The 18,795-nt window shown below is 36.2% G+C and overlaps 1 protein-coding gene across 2 annotated transcripts; it reads right to left on the reverse strand.

Moving 5' to 3' along the window:
• Nucleotides 1-1,853: 1,853 nt before the first annotated feature.
• LOC144659511 (glutamate receptor 4-like) lies at nucleotides 1,854-15,546 on the reverse strand. Of its 2 annotated transcripts, XM_078519968.1 has the most exons (16): nucleotides 15,446-15,546; nucleotides 14,013-14,114; nucleotides 13,625-13,759; nucleotides 13,207-13,446; nucleotides 12,582-12,790; nucleotides 11,481-11,522; nucleotides 11,268-11,387; nucleotides 10,339-10,470; nucleotides 9,295-9,399; nucleotides 7,945-8,064; nucleotides 7,553-7,747; nucleotides 6,590-6,950; nucleotides 5,824-6,186; nucleotides 5,543-5,713; nucleotides 5,157-5,304; nucleotides 1,854-2,634 (listed from the first exon to the last, which is right to left on the reverse strand). In XM_078519968.1, exons 2-16 carry the CDS (start codon nucleotides 14,098-14,100, stop codon nucleotides 2,580-2,582), a joined length of 2,484 nt encoding a protein of 827 aa, XP_078376094.1. In that variant the 5' UTR covers nucleotides 14,101-14,114; nucleotides 15,446-15,546; the 3' UTR covers nucleotides 1,854-2,579. The 2 variants fall into 2 exon arrangements, with proteins under 2 accessions (XP_078376094.1, XP_078376095.1); XM_078519969.1 differs by lacking the exon at nucleotides 14,013-14,114 and having other exon boundaries at nucleotides 13,207-13,759; nucleotides 15,446-15,539.
• Between the last annotated feature and the right edge of the window lie 3,249 nt (nucleotides 15,547-18,795).

The raw sequence follows: 18,795 nt of genomic DNA on the forward strand, positions 1-18,795 counted from the left end.
AAGAAAACAGTAGTTCTAGCGAGATTTGTAAGTCAACTATAAATTGAGTTTTCAATCGACCTTGTCCTTGGTGACGCCGTCGTTGTTGTTTTAAAACTCCGCTCAGAATCGATCTTTTGAGTTCAAAAAGAATGGTAGAATTAGAAAATACTTCATTTATGTAGTGCCATATGACGAGTTCTTAGGTGTTTTACAAAATTAAGGTGATACACCTGAACATTTGACCATGGAAAAAAAAAATGTTTTTCCAGGGTTTCCGGTTTGGTTTACTTCCGGGGAAGATTTTCAGACTTCCGTGTTGATTTCTATTGTTCTGTGAGTCCCGGCGACCCTACCGCTGACCAACCGCTGACGGATCGCGGAGCCGGGGGTCACTCTGGGCTCGAGATTGATGGTTATGGTGCTACGCTCTGCGGCCCTTCGGGCCGCTAAGGAGCTCCGCTAATAATAAACTCATTAGTCATATATGAAATGAATATATGAAATTCATATATTTGTACTGCGGATATACATTTTGAAGGTCAAATGAACAGAAATTTCAAAATGCCATTTTAACCAACCAAATGCTAAAACTATCCATTATTGAGTAAAGTTAAAAAAAAAAGTTTTCCGAGCCTTAAAGCGTGAATAACAGCAAAAAATACGAAGATTTCCGAAGGCTTCACGAAAACGTTTTTGAATGACTGCGCACTGAAATGTAAGGAATTGAACGAGTTTTTGACGTCATAATTGGTGTTTTTGAAGACGACCACAGACCGATTCCACAGACCGCACCGATGGCAACGTGACGTCGACGGCAACGTCAACGACAACGTCTGGTAGAAAATGAATTTATATTTTACTTGAGAGTCTTGCAACTTTCCAGACGTATCCTGCTTTTTTGTTGCTTCAAGAACTAGCTCCCGCTGAATATTCAAAGAAATCGTTTAACCTCAAATAGAAAAACCAATATTAGCCGTCACGGCTGACGTTGTCCAAAATACGCAGAATTTCGTCATTTTTACATTGTTGTTCGGCAGAGAGGTTCAACGGCTTTGAAGTGCACCAAGATTCAAAAGGCACGTGCATAGTTAACGCACGTGCAGATAATTCTTCTCATTAACGTAAAATGCTAATGAGAAGAACAATAAAGATACCTGATTTGTTTTCATACCAGCGTGCATTCTATATGTCCCACATGATTATGCAAAACAACAGCAAACACAGCTTTAAGCTATTTTTGAGCTTTAGCTATTTAATTTTTAAAAATGTGCGTCTCTGAACAACAATCAACAATCCATTAACTGAAAAACAGCCGAACAGAACGAAATGACTGCTTGAAATGTCACTAAACACATTTATTTAAATTTTAACGTGCAGTCTGCGGAATCGGTCTGCGGTCATCTTTTAAAACACCAATTATGACGTCACAAGTTTTTATTTCCGATACGACTACGACTATCAAGGCTTAAAAAAGCATTTTTCAACTCGCAATATCTCTGCGATGCAATGTCCGATTACTTTGAAACTTCGGGATATGTTTATTTGGCTCTTAATAAACACATGGGCAAAAAATAAAGAAAAATTGAAATTTCTGTTCATTTGAACTTTAAGCAAATGAAAGATCATCGTAGTAATGTACTCAACTTAATTAAGCAGTTGAGAAAAGCAAGCCTGAAAAAAATTTAGGCTTGAACGGGAATCGATATACTAACTACAAATAATAATACTTATTACAGGGAAACAAGTTATTTCTTCGTGTCGATGTAAAATGTGAAGCCTAGCTTGACGCTGCTAAAAAGTAAAGTTAGAGCCATATATAAAATAGAATTAATTACATGAAAGAAAAACAAAAATGAAAATATACATCATAAGAAGTTGCAACCTTTATTGGTATATCTACTATAGTTTTCTGCACCTACTTGAAACATGATACATAGGGGAATACCGCCTTTTTTTTCTAACTCGTTTTTCACTGTATGTGTTTATGTGTATTTTTTTTTATTTTTCACGTATTAACTGCATTGCCTATGCCTGTAGGTTACAATACATGGATTCTTTTAGTTGCAATACCAGAAGGAATTCGATTACAAAGTATAAAATGCTAAATCAGAATTTAGAGCTTCACTCTGGCAGGAGTCCTTTCATAACTGCAATCATTTGACCGTTAATATAACAGCTACAAAGTTTAACTCAAGATTTTCTTTTCGCTTGGCGCAGTTATTAGTTACCTTCTTTCACTTTAAAATCTCATACAAATTAGTAATAGATTACCCCATTAAATGATAAATTTATTTATTATTTAATGGGTTAATCAAAATATTTTCTAAGTTCACACTATTGCCAGTTTGACGAGAAGAAAAAAAATGCCTTCGTCTATGCTAAAAAAACTTTTGGTAGCGTACAACCAAAAATGAACGCCATAACGCTAATAACAATAAGCCAGCAATATTCCTTTTTTCCTTTTCTTTTCTTTCTTTTCTTGATAGATTTAAATCACTAAAGCTGAACATTTTACTGGCTATTGCACTTAAAACTTAAAAAAAAAATAAACATTAATTTTGGAATTGAGTGGGGTTTGTAGTCATCGCTTTAACCATTCAACAGCTTTGGCAGTCAATTTCAGGATCATCTTGCTTGGAACAATTATTTTGCCTGCAGACACAAACAAAAAACAAAGTGTGAACGGGCTTATTACGAAAATCTCTTTTAGTTACATATTCGTCACAAATAGGTTACCCATGGATGTACATGGACGTATTGAGGCATTCAATTTACATTGAGTGGAAAATTTTAACTTGTTCTACAAGAAAACCTTTTTTGGCTGGTTATGAAGTTCTATTAGATCCGCCATCTTGGATACGCCATCTTGAATTTCGATATTTTCTTAAAAAGTCATAAAATAACGGAAATTAATACGAAATCAAGTAAAATATATGCGATGGTAAAATAAACGACTGTTGAAATTTTGCTTAAGAAAAAATGAAGACTGATATGAAAACAGTCGACTTTTGACCAAAACCAGGTTTGGCAATGTCAAAAGTTATGGACATAAATAAATTTTAAAGTTCTTTTTTTAGCCATGAGAGACGAGGATACAATTTAAATAAACGTCAACATTAATAAGAATGTCATCCATCCAGCAAATTGTTCCATCTGAGGGCTTCTAGAAGATCTGCCATGGGCTAATGCCGATATTTGATAAGTTGGTTATTAGGATTATTAGCTCAGACATTATCCAAAGTAATTTAAAGGAGACCTTGTTGGCTTTCTTCTAGCATGTCAAGACTCTTATCCACTGACGACACGACATGAACTTTTCTTTTGACGGCCTTGTTCAATGGCGTGGGGTCGACAAAGATTAAAATTCGCTCATTACGATTTGGAACAGGAATGTTCAATACTAGAACACCACTTTGTAGAGACATGCACAGTAAAAACAAAACCTTGTTACAGCGTGGAATCAATTTCGTTCTTGACCTCAGGCAATAAAAGATGGAGGGTTTTTCATGGATTGTAGACACAGTTTGGCAATACATTTGGATTGAGTGCTCCGTCTTCAACAGCCCAGGGTATTTTTGTGTAAAATCTACATTCTTGAAGTGGGTGTGATCACGATCGAGCAAACAAAATATTTCTTGCTAAGTAAAGAAAAGGACTTATTTTTTAAAACAATTACTTGCTCAGTTATTAATTAGTTATTATTTACAGGGTTTGTGTTCAATTGCCAAGTCACCTTTAGGTTGAAGGCGATCTGACAGCGTTCAGTATCGAGGACAACAACAACTCGATCACTAATGAGACCTACTTTGAGAGCACCGAACTCGCACTTTTGTGCTATCCTTTACAAATATTGCCGGAGTAAAGTCATCACCAACGCGGCGGCCTGCAGTCTGTTTTTTTAACCTGTGTACAGCTGTCCAGCTCCGCTCAAAAAAATCGCGGAGGGAACGTCTGTGTTATGGCGTCGTTTATCGTGTTTTTGTATTCTGCTGTTATCGATTTAAATTTCACATAAATTATTATATCGGATATCCGGATGACCGAATTTGAATCATGCGGTTCCAAATATAACACAACAAACAACGGAGATAAAACATCATCCAGCTCAAGAGATAAAGCACTAGTTCGAAATGCAAGAAGCATAAGGTTTACAGCACAAAATCTCTTTAACCAACCTTTTCGTTCTCCACGTTAAGCTACAACAGTTTTCGGCGAAGCCATTTACAGTACAATACATTGTGCAACAGTAATGTCCGGGAGTCCTTCGCCTTCACGGAAAAATTTCAGAGCTTGTCCTTCCAAACTAAACATTTTAAATCGAAATGATCCAAAACAAACCGCGCTAACGAAAGATGTGGCAAATCGAAGAAAAGGCTGCAAAAGGCTATAAAAGTCGACTGTTCGCCGCACGCTGAAATAACTTGGAACGACACAAGCTATCGCCCGCATAAATAAAAGGCAATTATGAATGGTTTTTGTGTAAGGGCCAATCAGATCATTTCCCACACATTCCGGGGCAACCGCACGCAGCGGAACACGATAAAGAACGCCATAACACAGACGTCCCCTACGCGATTTTTTTGAGCGGAGTGGGACGGCTGTACACAGGCTGGTTTTTTTTTTTTTTTTTTTTGCTGAAGCGGACGTTTTAAACAAGCAGGTTGCGAGAAAAGCGTAATAGCCGTTCAGAGAAATAACCATCGGTTTGTTCCGTTGAGGAGTAAAGTAGCTTTAACATTGCCGGTACAATCACCCACTGCGTACAGCGAAGTACTCACTATTTTGTACTTGAGCTTATTCTTGAGCACTGAAGCTATATCCGTTGTGGTTTTACTAAATCCAGTTTTCTTCTTGCCTTTCGTTTCTTTCGGTGGAGTGGAAGTTGAGAAGACTGTCGCATGTCAACCACAGCCCTTTTTATGCACTTATCATTCCTGATTATTACTACTGCTAGAAGATTGTAAGGTATCAAAGAGTTTTACATACAATTTTGAAATTCGCATAGTTCTTAGGATGGCATATAAAATACAATGAACTGACCCTACGCCAGGGAAAACGCTCAGCTTGATCTGGAGAAAACCATAGGCAAGGAATAACTTTAAAAATGTTAACATTTATTAAACTTAAAATATCATTCGATTTTCCACTTAAACTACTGTTTTCTTGTCACAAACCTTTTAGTTTTGTTAATTGACTTTTGTTTTGCTCGTCGCTTCCATACAATTTCTACAATCAGCGTCAGGAATGCGGCACCTATCCCAGCACCCATCACGACATACACTCCCAGCATGCTCATCAGATCGATACGCTTTTGCGATAACACTGAAAAGAAAAGAAAAATACAGAAAGAGTGGTATAGGCTCTCGCTCCTGAGGGATGAAAATGAACTTGTGACGAGAGACAATTGCTTTATAAAGCTGTAGTATCTTTACGGCGCTTTACAAATATATACGAGCTGTCTAGCTGATACATTTCTGAAAACAGTGTCTCATTGTTCGCATTTCACGAGCTTATCGAACTTTTAATTAAACAACACAACAATTAAGTGCTTTCTACTTACTTGTTCTTTGTTCTTGAGGACACTCGTTCTTAGTATCCCACCATTTCCGCCTCAAGCTGTTAAGAAAATCGTTCTCGTGAAGACGTAGAATGGCCAGAGTGAAATCATCCACGTGCAGATCATTTGCCTGGAACGCGAGTGCAAGTCCCTTGGCAGTGGTAAGACCTGGGACTTAATAGATTGAAAGAGTTTTGGTTATGAGTATATATACCAGTTAACATTTACACTTTTTACTAATTACCTATTATTACGTTTCAAAAGGTTTTTTTATTATTATTTACCTGTTGCTAGATCGCAAGGTTTTTGGTTGGCAACATATCTTAGAACTGGACCGTCATTGGTGAACACAAGCTTGTCTTTTTCTCGCACCCACTGAATACCTTGAGATGTGCTTTTGACTACGGTACTTTCTGTTTGAATTTTGTGCCAAATCTTCTTGTATGGTTCATACTGACTTGTCTTGAAGAACTCGTACGAGCTGGACGATTCAAGTACTGCTATTTGATAAGAGGAGTCCACGAGGTCTTCGAGGTTACGGATCGGAGTCTCTGCGTTCTTTACTGTTAAAAACGCAGCAAGATTAGCAGTGTATGTTGATACTAAGATGAGAACGCAGAACCAGTAGCTTCCGGTAAGAATGCGACCTAAAGAAAGTTGAATTTACAGTTAATGTTTTTGTCTTAACTACAGAGCTCTTCAGTTATTCAGTCTGTGTAATCAGCTAACTTTTAATTAGAAGTTTACTTGTAAAGAAGATCTAAAACATGTTTACATACAATTAAGTAGTGGAACTTGGTCAATAAGCATGGCTGACTAAACAGCTTGAACTTAGAATCTAAAAATGCATTGAGCACTGATCACATGATCACGTCCTAAATTTTGGGAATCTTTTGCTCTTTAGGTTTCTGGCCTCCAATATATTTGCCACATGTATGTCACAAGGGTATAGAGGTAGATAAAAGGCAATGGCTAGGTCGGCTTGAATTGTTTAAATTCGACGCGTGACCAGTTGGTACCACACTTTGCTTGAAAGAGAGGTCTCCATACCTGACAAGCTTTTTGGTGTGTTTTCAGCTCCTTGTTGCAGCATAGAAGCCAAGGCAAACCACACACTGTTGAACAAATTAAACTCCTCCGATGTCCCTTTTCCATGGTTATCTTTGTACCCATAAGGACTCAAGTAGTTTATTACAAACACAGCAACAGAAATCACCACCAGGCTGACTAGGGTGGCGATCCAAACGTTGTTGTGAAATGGATTCATAAACTGTAATAAGTCAATTGGACGACTAGAAAGAGTTTTCCTCATTAATATATCTTCCGTGTAGTACATGTAGGGCACGCTGAAGTCCACCACTTTCTCGCGACGCTCGGTTATGGTGAGTCCTGAAAGGCCAATCTCAGCACGCTTTGGACAAAAATTATCAAAATGACTTCGGTGGGGACTTTTGGCAACACAACACAATGAAATTAAATGCCATTCTTTGTATGGTATATCCAATACAGGATTTCCAATACTTATTTACAATTTACTTAGGCTAAAGAAAATCAAAACTATCTAGCTTAGTTCCTTTCCCCAAGTGGGGGACAGGGCCAAAGAAAAGCTTATTACTGAGTTAAAAAAGCAACAATTTCTGCATTCTGATTGGCTAAAAACACGTCAATTTATCCCAAACCAGTGCAAATAGTGAAATTTTCAGTGCAAAGCGGTACATTTGTTTATTTTTATCCCACAAATTGATACGGAAAATTTTACACAAATTTTGGAAAAAACAAATACGTAACTGAACGCTTTCTGGCCCAGCTAAAACCTTCAAACTCGGCGGATAAAAACTTTTGCCTAGTATCTTAACTTAACATTTCATTAGCTGTCCAGAATTCAATTTAAAATATTGCACAAAAGATACTTATCTTTTACAACTTTTAGTCTTTTTAAGTTCCGATCCAAGTCTAGTTGTAAGCTATGTGATACGCAAATAGAAACGATCCAACATAATGATATTTGCAAACCTTGCTTATTAACTCGCCAATTATTCCATCCCAAGTTCCATTTTCTGTTTTAGCGCCGTATAGCCCGTCCGGGGAGGGATAGATCTCATACGAAAACTTGAGATTTCTTGCCAGTTCATTCAGCAGATCAATGCAATATCCTTCATATGAGAAATGTCCATGTACATCCTTCTTCTTCATAATGAATGGTGCATCCTATTAGCTCATAAACCATAGAAAGTAGCGAAAACTGTTGTTATTTGAAAAACAGTTTTTATTGTCTCCTCGCATATTTTCAATATCAGAAATTTATCATCTCGAGGAGAGAATTTCTATCTAGGCTTGGAAATGTATCAACAAAATTAAAAGCTGAATTTGGATCTCCTTTTTTTTTAACAAAATTCGACACACACCTCTGCAATGACAGCCCTGAGTTTTTTCCCCTGCAGACTTCCCCTGCTAGATGAATTATCCACGTTGTGTGAAATATTCTCAAACAACTCGACACCTTTAGTTGAGTTCCACGTTCCAATCTAACGAAAACAACAAGTGAAATTTACATCTTATAAATGTATATATACCTAATTGAAGAAATGTTGACCCTGTGAAAAGCATAAACCATGAACGATAAGACCGAATGGCATTCTGGGTAGACAGCTTTGGTAAGCTTAGTAATATTCCTTTTATTGATAATCAAGATATTTTCTTCTTTTGGGGCCTTACGAGCATGATTCATGCAACCTGTCATTTTAAAATTGTTTTTTTCTGTCATAGATGAGAATTACTTTTTCCGACTTCTCAGTAAACATTTGGGTTGCATCGTTCATTTTTAGAATTTTTAAACTTTTTAACATCATTTTTTTAATATTTTTTTTTTGTAAAGCGCCATGAGCAATTAGTGGATTTTGGCGCTATAAAAATATTTTTTTTTTTTTTTTTTTTTTTATGGTTCATGGTCTTTTCACAGGTCAACATTTCTTCATCAGGTATATGTAGCATCTTTGAAAACAAGCAAAAAGCGGCAAACAGATAGCAGAAAGCGGCGCCATGTCTTAACAGAGTTTGTGTTCCCCTTAAAAATTTAGTGTTTATTCAATTAAGCGGCACACCTATAAAGCAGTTGTCTGCAAAACCGGGCAAATAAAATAGCTAAGGGCCTGTTTATATGGAGGAGAGTTGTCCCTGGTAGGAGGGTTACCCTCCATACCGAGCCACCCCGGGCGAGAGAGCTCTTCATACGTTTCTTTATAAATATAGCTGCGAACTGTTTATATGAAAAATTGCAAAGTTGGCTCGGGGGGCAGGGTGACCCTGGGTGGAGGGTCACTCGCTTTGAAGGTAGGGTGACCCTGGGGAGCGATCCAACTTTTTTCCATATAAACAGTTTGGTTATTTTCGCCTCGCCTACCAGGGACAACTTGACACATACAGAGCATGCGCAAACGCTGCAGTCGACCAAAACAAAATTGCAGATACATTGAAATCGAAGTCGGCGTTAGGCAGACGCAGGCAGACATAATAGATGTTTCAAAACAACTGTCGCTAGTCTTTTGAACCGAGAGGGCCAAGTTTTGGCTCGGTCAACAGGGACAACTTTTTCATATAAACGCTCGGCAAAAGATATATAGCTCGGGGAAGAGGGTAGCCCTCCTACCAGGGACAACTCTCCTCCATATAAACAGGCCCTAAGTACGATCCAATTTCTACAAACAGCATTTTCTTTTTAAGACATTACGTACATGTAAGACTTCTTTACTACTTACTCTTTGGAATAAATTGTTACGGAGGTTTAAAACTTCTAGCTCAATTTCTCGTCGCTTGCCAAACTTATTAAATTGGACGGGCCCAGTTAAACCATCCAGGTATACCTGTTTATAGTAGAAATAAAACACATACAACTTAATTGTTACTGCTGTTTTGTTGTTGTTGTTAAGTTTTGTTTAATAATTAAATTGCTAATTTTATAAAACGTATAAAGTTGCACACAACAACTTAATTGCCGTATTAATTGTTGTATCGTTGTTTAGATCCATGATTTGATTGAATAAAATGAAATTCTTTTTTGGATCAGTACTGCCTTGTAGCTGACCTATATTTTAGCCAGACAATTAATAGGTATGGAACGAGCTTTACCGCAACAGATTCTCTGATCTTGAAAAACTAAAAAAAAGGCTAGCTGGATAAACTTAATATAACAGTATAAAACTGATAAATGAGTGACCCTCTATCCAAAAACAATAAGCTTAAATGTAATAACCGATTAATACGAACAAAGGAAATTGTTTATCCCTGTATAAAAGTAATTTAAACCAAATTCGACGTCCTTTCATTCTTTTTTTACTGGTGCTCAATGAGCAGCAGCTAACAGGGTGAATTGAATCCATTTTATTTGAATGTTAACAGGGTATACCTCATTACCCCTCATTTAATGCGCATTGTTATATAGCTAGAAATGTTTCCCAAACAGTGCGCGCTCTTGTTGGCTAATTCGAGGTCACATAACATCTAACAATAAAAACTGTTCCCCGCCAAAGGTCTCTGAGCAGGCAACATTGCAAGATCTATGACGTCAGAGGGTAACAATTCAATGTTCCCCGCGAATGTTGACCGACAAGCGCCATTTTTTTAAGTTTTCGTTGTGCTATATAACAAAACACGTTATGACTGATTCCTCGGAAAACCAGTTATTTTTGTTTTCCTCGAATCTCAATGTTTTCCGAAGCTAAGCCGGGGGAAACATTGAGATTGTCGGGAGACAAAATTAACTGTTTTGCTCGGGAACAGTCATTAAGTGTACAATACTGCACCTGTTTAATACACGTTAACATTGCATCGGTATCTTTCAAAGTAATAGCAGACCCGTTTATCTGTGAGCAAGGTTCTCTGTTTACTGCCTGCCTGATAACATTGGCGGCATCCAAAGCGAGTGCAGCAAGGTCCTGAAGAAATATTGAATTTGGATACAAGTTGACGTAACTGCAGGATCATTTGTGTAATGTACAGTATAACGACGCCATTTTAATTTTTTCCTCTTTTAGTGTCGTCTGTCCGACAAATTTTCGCCTTTTTTAAAAAAATGTACGAAATGTCGAAATGTTCGACTCTTTCACTCCTTTCATTAATTTTGGGAAAATAAACAAACAAGTGGATCTCTTAACAACAACAACAACGGTTTCCACCTTAACTTTAGAAAAAAAAAACAGCTATTTTTTTTATTGACAACCGCTTTAAAATCCATGTTGATTCTGTATCCATGTTGTTCTGTATTCTCGTTTCAAGGCTTCCTGATTCCAGACTCCTGCTCTCTTTTTAGAATTTAAAGATTTTTTTGTTTGACCGACCGATCAACCCAAAACCAGAAAAGAAAGAAAAGGGGGCGCGCATGGAGCATGGAAATGGCTTATTCATTACAAAATTGCACCTATTGAAACACGTCGCACGGGAAAATGCAAATAAGCTGAAAAATAAGCACAGAGCATGCGCAACTTATTGTCAATCAGTATGAGACCTAGAGATGCTTAGTGTATGTTTAAAATAATATATATACGAAGAACAGAAACAGAACACTATTTTGCTTGCGTCCTGATATTTGTACTTGAAATACGTAAAGCTTCGAACTAGGCACTCATTTTTATAAACTTAAAATAGTTTACCCTGAAGTGTTCCAAATTTAATTCTTTTGATGATAAGACTAGACCGAGTTAGCCCGGCTTTCACTGTGATCTTATATGCGTACCTTTGTAGTAATGTTACTTCGAACTGCTTCCTCTAGTTTGTCACTTGTTGAGCTCGAAATGTATGGAAGCTTCAATGCTAAAACAATATTGTTCCTGTCGCAGCTTATGTTTAATGGAACCTGAAATGCAAAAAGGTGGAATAAAGCTGTATGATACTGTAAAATAATTGAACATAAAAAACCAATTAAACATACATTATATGATTTCCAAACCTGTCCTTGAAGTATCCATATATTTCTGTGTTTACAGGATTTCTGCAATAAAACAAACGAGAAGATAGTTTACGGTAGTAAATTATTAGGGACTTTCAGATCGGAGTACGAGTACGACTTTCGGATTTTAATCCGGTTCCGTTTCCAGAGCCATCACATCTTCCTGTTGCTGGTCAAGTGAAAATGACACTATCGGTATGGGATTGGTGTGAAATGGATAATCGAAAGCATAAGCACTAGGTTTGAAAGGTCGTTCTCGTACTTCAATCTGAAGGTCCTTATTGTTTATTATACAACTTCACTGAATATTTCATAAATAACGCTCAAATAAATGAATACAAATATCCTGCGATATGTGTATAGCTGGAAAGATCGGCTGACATGGAAATCGCACGGTTCGAACGATAAGGCAAATTAAAGATTAATAGTTCGTAGCGTAACGCGAATCAGCCATTAGGGGAAAAAAGAGGAAAGGGGCTTCTGAAGCCCAATTCAATGACTAAAATTTTTGCTTGTAACATTTTGACGCTAGCGCAATCTGACCGTCACTTTAAAATTTCTACGGCAACCGGTTTTTAAAACCATCAGGGCAACAGAGTGAGTACATAATTTTTTTACCCTCGTATTGTAGAGTAGCCTATGTAGATAATTTCTCCAGTACAATGATACAACGGGCAAAGACCAGACTACAACACTGAGAACTTCAATCTTTTAGAAAAATTCGCATTCATTTCTTTTTTGAATTAAATCAATGGTTTATATTTCTATGGTTCATTATCGCATTATCTCTTTTACCCTTAACTTAGCAAAAACTAACTATCTGCTTCAATAACTAAACATAATAGCAGATTTTAAGGAAAACGACAATTTTTTTTAGTTCTGTTGTTACTATATATTTGTCTTAATCTGCATTTTTTGTCTACTTATTATTCAACTTTCTGTGCTTTGTAAATCATTCAACTGAAGATGACATAAGTTCTGTCGAAACATGTCTTACAAACTTAAAAAATTTGCCGTTTTCCTTAAAATCTAAACATGATATTGATAAAAACGCAATTCTCGACAGTGATGCAAGACTATAAAGTCTAAAATATAGATTACCTGTTGTAGCATAAGTTCGATAGTCTTTTTGTTGGCGTAAAGTAGAATAACCTCGGCTTCAAAGTTTTCAATCTGCTCCATTGATCTCAATATCGGTGCGGTCAGATCTTCATTAAGTTCGTCCAGCTTAGAAAGCTGAATAAAATTCACATTTAAATTTGATCTCTGGGATACATAGCGAAAATATCCAGCTTCAGGCCAACGATCCTCTAAAACAATGACGGTAATAGTAAAAATATGAATTATATAGATAAGGCTCTATTTATGCAGTTAACGGTACAATTATTTTGGTTGTGGTTTCTTTCGGACGTACACGCATGGGTAAAACGGCTGTTGCGTTGATGGGCCTCCCGACTGTGTCAATACATGACGTCATTAGAACCGCCATTTTGGATCCGCCTGCTTGCATTTGCACTCATTATGACGTCACCATGACAACGTCAAAATTAATGGACACATAGTTTACGTATCAAAATTTCCCCAAAGAATGGATAAGCAGCTACTGTAAGTTACAGAAAACAAATTACTAGCAACGTCTAGGATTACGAGGCGAAGAAAAAGAAAACCAAAAGCATTAACTAAAACAACAACAAGGATAAAGTTTACTCAGGAAAGCTCTTTTTACCATCGATAGCTAGTACAATATTTTTCCATCCAAACTTGTTCAGTATATCAAGTGTCGCATGTGCGTAGTCTTTGTGTCCCGCTGACATCTGAATCGCCTTTTCACAATGGTCGAAGGGCCTACTGTCGCCATGGAGACGGATAAGAGGAATACCTGTCGCTTCCGAGAGTGTGCATGAAGACGTCTTTGTGAGGCTCCCCTCGATCAGTGCAACGATGTTTTGTTGACAAAACAACGAAACTGAAATTATGATAATTTACAAGTCAAAAGAAGTGTACCAAAAGAAAATATATCACATAAAAGACAGTATGATATTTCTCATGGTAAACCAAACAAACAACAAACAATCAAATGCTCTAATTAGTGCTGCTTAATGATAAACGATTGTGGTGGTAAAACTCTATTTAAAAGTTCTTACCTTGATTACAAAGATTGATCTTTTCTGGTGTTTGAATTTTTTTAAAGATTATTGAGGAAACATTGTTCACATCATAAGTGTGGCTTGTGAAGAAGTTTATTGCTTCATATTCTGTTGGATGTGCATTCAGAAGACCTGTATGAGATCGCAGGAAAGGAAAAGAGCATTATGTTTTGTATAAGTTTCAAGCATTCAGAATTAACAAGGACAAAAAGCCTAATTATATAACGAAAGCGAATTTATGTAATTGCTATAGAAAACTCTTCTTATGTTATTTATAAGCCAAATTGTCTACGGTACAGACATAAAACGGCTTATAAATACCCTTACCAATGTTGAAGCAAGTTTAGTTACAATATTACGTCGAATATGTCCCTTTGTTTCTTACCGCAAGTAATTGATTCTTTTGATGTGGATATCTTGGCTACGAATAAAGTAGCAACTATCAACGCAGCGTTGATAGTGCTTCCCCACATGTTGAACCTTAAACCTTAAAGAAAATAATAAAATTGAATTACAGCACTAAATCGTGGCCTCAACACTATTGCATGTGTAAACTGGCTAGCGATATTCGTTGTTACAATCAAAATTACATCAAACTTTAACGTTAAGCTTTTTATCGGTTGAATCAAGTGTCACAAGAATAATTATTTCTTGAAACCAAGTGAAAAAAAAAACGATATACAAGCTAACAAAATTCAACATTTTGTTAGCTAATTTGCAATTCGACCTCATAAAGGACCCGCATGAAACCAGCGAAAACGGATGTAATATAGTAATTTAATTAATAATTGTAATTTATAACAATAGTTATGACTGTTAAATAAAATTGCCTCTCAGGTGGATACTACTCTTTGTAGATTACTTTAGTTGTTAAACCTGAGATAGTTGCAATCGACGTATTGGCCCCATGCCGTCGTCATTGATGCAATGCCAATGGCAAACAGCTTATCGACTCAATAAACTTTCGTGCAATTTTCAAGTTATAAATTCACATTTTTCAATTAAGAAAAAAATGGTAAACAGTCCAGCTAAAAATCTTGAGTTTAATATTTTCTGTCAGCTTGAAAAAAAAAACGAAAATGAGGGGAGATTTCTTTTTTACTTAGACTAGATAATATCATAAAGAGAGTTTTTGCCGCTTTTCTTTGCATTTCAAAGTTGTTATAGTCTTTGAAATAAAGATCAAATGTCGCGACTATGCTAACAGATTCAGAACATACTTTTGGTATAAAAAAGAATTCGGGACTTCGGATTTAATAAAAACGTTCCAACTGGTATCGACATTATCCTATCAGTAACAACAGTAGCAAGCTTGGAACATTGCTGTGGAAACTGGGTTTATACGAACTATGTACTGTGAATTAAAAAATATAATTTTGGAGGGTAAAAGTTCCGAGAACTGTAACGTGGGAGGAGGTCTTAACAAAAATGGCTTCCTAACAATCTACATGTACAATAGTACACACATCCTTTTATTCAAGTTCCCCAAGCCCATGTTGAGGGACCTGTGCATAATTATCTAAAAAAATTCAACAACGTGGGTTTTGCAAATTTATCATTTTTCCTTTAATTAGTGTGTAATTTCTTTTAAGAAATTCCACATCAGTAAAACTCAAAATGTCATTTATGAGCATTTTTAACCGGCACTTGTGCGAGATGGTGGAAGGCAAACCTGTTTACGAGAATTTAGTACGTAAGGATAGCTTGCAAATGCTCTCTTGATATATCTTTGTTTAACACGCGCTTAACACAAGAATGAGGCAAACGAAGTCTAGTTTACACTTAAAGGGCTATACATATAGAGAAACATAACCATACTTGCTTGTTATTTCGTCTTAAAAGATCCTCAATTTACTCTGCATCCCTCGTCCTAACAGAATATTATTTGAATGCTGGTGAATTTCAACACCTGCTGCAAGCTAAGTCTTAATTAGCTGTCACTGCACGTCAAGTTAGATCTTTTATGTATAGATACACCACCTGCTGATGTTTACCACTTTATTCAACAGGAAATGGTTTCTACCAATTTAGCCTAAAATTTACCTTTACTACGTAATGTGTTAAAAGTGCAACATAAACTCTCTGTAGTTAAGGTCTAGTAAATAAATCTATTTTTTATTAAAGTGCTGAAAACTAAATATCAAAGGCGTTTTAATCTCATTCAAAAAACAGACACACGGAAGAGATTTTTTCACAGCAAGCCACTAAATATCTCAAACCTTTATTATGATATTGTCGCTTGTATCACGCACGGTATCACTTACCATCCGACATTTTACAAAATTATAATAGACAGATACCTATACTATCAATGTTATAATTAGATGAAGCAAATGCTAGAAAAAATGTGTTTCTTCGATATCCAGAACATTATACATATCCTTTTTATTCATCCTCTTCACGAACCCCATGTTTAGGGACCTTTGCATAATTAATTAATTAGCTTAGAAACTTCGACAACACCGTTGTTTCAATTTTTGTCATTTTTCTATAGTTGGTATTCTGTTTTCAAAAAATTGTCATCAGCTGAAGGAATGCATGAGTCAGTGAAAAGCAAACTTGTCATAGAGAATGAAATACGTAAGGATGGCTTGTAAATCGTTCTTTAACATGGCTTAACACAAGAAGGCAAACTAAGTATAGTTTACACTAAAAGGGTGATATATATGTAGAAAGTACAATGAATTTTAACACCTGCTAAGTCTTAATTAGCTGTCGCTGCATGTCAAGTGCTGACGATTACTAATTAATTCAAAAGGAAATGATTGCTATTTAAGGCATAGGTCTAATATTTCTAAAATAAAGCTTCGAAAATTGAATAATAATAATAATAATAATAATAATAATAATAATAATAATAATAATAATGTTTAATAGACACTCATTGCAGTATAAATGAGTTACAGAGTAAAAAACAAGCTAAGGTATAAATATAAACTATTAATAACAATAATATACAATATAAGGCTCTATTATAAACAAGCTAGTTCGAGATTAATAGCGAAAAATGACGAAGTCCTGAGAACGCTTCGTTCTGCAAGACTTGATGGTGCTACGACTTGTGCCGAATCTTAAGTCGTAGTTATGTACAATCTCCTCACGTCGAGGCAAAAGAAAATGAAAAGGGCTATTTACATGCTGAGGTTTACAGACATACTGCCGGCAAAGATGTTGGCGCCGTTATCTCAATGAAGTGAGACCGAGCAGCCGTAATGCCTCCTTGTAGTCGAGGGAAGGACAAATAATAAACATGGCTCTCTTCTGGACTGGCTCTCTCAATATTATTTTCTAAAAAGTCAGGAATGTTCTGCCAGACAGGGGCGGCATATTCTAAAATAGGACGCACTATTGTAACAAATACTTTGGCTAATGCTAGCGGCGTGGCACCGCATTGCTTTAGTATCCTTAGGGAAAAGATTTTTTTGTTCGCTTTTTAATCGGGCGTGGCCGATTTATAGTTTACCCTTTGGTCGTCCTAGACGGTAGTCTCCTGTCGGCTAAAAATGACGGGGATAGCCTGGACCAATCGGTTTCATTTCAGTTTTGACAGTTAATCGTTGTAGGAACACTGGGTCGACTTTTGGGCTAATCTGCAATCTGGTTCTCTTCTTTGCTTCGGCGGGAGGACAGAGAAAAAAGCTTAAGGGGTAAAGTACTAATAATCACCATTGTGAAACTGTAGTTGCTTTGAAAAGTTAAAGCTATTTTTGTAAATAAAAGGGGTAACGTCATTCATGTCACGCAATGTTTTTGTGGGAAACTTTGAAACTAGACGCTTTGCTGGTTTCTACAAATGGCAGTGTGATCTGGCGGTACATTTTTTTGAGGCGGACTCCACTTTAAAACTATTTTTTATATATTTAGCAAGAAGTATGTCGATTTTCATTTCCGCACAGTTGGGCGTCAAAGTCGCCTGTCACAAAGAGTAGAATGTTTGCACAACTTGGTTTGGATATATTTTAGATTTGACTAGTGACGTTAGTAAGACACTTCTCAAGACGTCAGCAAAACATTGGCAATGTACAGTATTGGTGTGAACTTGAATGGAATTTTTTACGAGATCGGTAAAGCTATCGAATGAAAAGATGACTTGAAAATGAAAACTTCGAATAATTATAATTAAATACCAATTGAATTTTAGATGAGAAATTCCGGAAGTGACATCTGTGTTCAAAATAGGAATTTTTGTTAAACTTAAAGTTCCGAAAAAAAAGACCACATGTTTTGTAAAAATCACAGACAAACATGATCAGGAAAACAAAACAGGCCAATGGGTTTTATTCACGAAAATACAACTTTCTTAAGAAAGAGTGTTTGTTAACAAGACAATGGAATCGAATTACATTTCACACGAAATTTGCATACATTTGAACTTGCAAAAAAGAAGTATCTCTGCCGAGACATAATAGCGAGACCTTACATTAATAATTATTGTATTCTGATCTGATTGTTATTTTTTATGCATTAACTATTTGAAAGTGGTTCTCATCGATGAAAACAAAACGGTTTTTCATTCAGCTTGAAGTATTTATAGACGTAAAACTTCGTTTCTGCACGAAATATTTTGTATCCATTTGTCCCGAAACTTTGAGGAAATTGAAATCTTTGTGGACAGTACTGCATAAAAGCAGTTCATAGAATTGAATAAAAAGATAAGAACCATATTGATAAAGGAAATTTTTAAACTTTATTTTGGCTCATTTTGACGAAATTCAGGATTTTCAAAGACTGCCAGTAAACGGCTGTATCTTGTCTGTCTCCAACGATTTTGCTACGGTTTCGAACGAGCTAATTTTTCAACATGATATCATGGTAGCGGGCAGAAGTCGGTTCGTTCTGAATTTTTCAATACGGTATATACAGACCCTCTGTACAGTAAAAAACGTTTTGGGAACAAACCATTGTGAACTTATTTTCTATGTTGATCAGTAAAAATCCTTAGTACGACATGGGGTTTGTTATCAAGTTAGTTAGCACGTTAATACTGCAAGGTGCATAACCTTAGAGAATTATTATCAAGTGTGTTTTGTTTTATTAGCGGTTTATACCCTAAGGTCTTGGTATGGGAGATCAAAATTAAGGCAAATTTCTGTTATTATCTGATTGCTTGGCACAGATTAGTACGATACTGAATTGGTTAGGAAATGTAAACAAACATTAAATTGAAT

The sequence above is a fragment of the Oculina patagonica genome, chromosome 7 (assembly GCF_052425735.1).
Source record: "Oculina patagonica isolate OP01 chromosome 7, crgOcupat, whole genome shotgun sequence".
Lineage (NCBI taxonomy): Eukaryota > Metazoa > Cnidaria > Anthozoa > Scleractinia > Oculinidae > Oculina > Oculina patagonica.

Excerpts from the sequence above, each read along its gene's own strand:
- LOC144659511 (XM_078519968.1), bottom strand. The coding sequence starts at position 14,100 with ATGTGGGGAAGCACTATCAACGCTGCGTTGATAGTTGCTACTTTATTC. Across the intron at positions 12,791-13,206 it reads TATTGTACTAGCTATCGATG|AGGATCGTTGGCCTGAAGCT; the intron begins GTAAAAAGAGCT and ends TCATTGTTTTAG. Across the intron at positions 6,187-6,589 it reads CACACCAAAAAGCTTGTCAG|GTCGCATTCTTACCGGAAGC; the intron begins GTATGGAGACCT and ends AACTTTCTTTAG.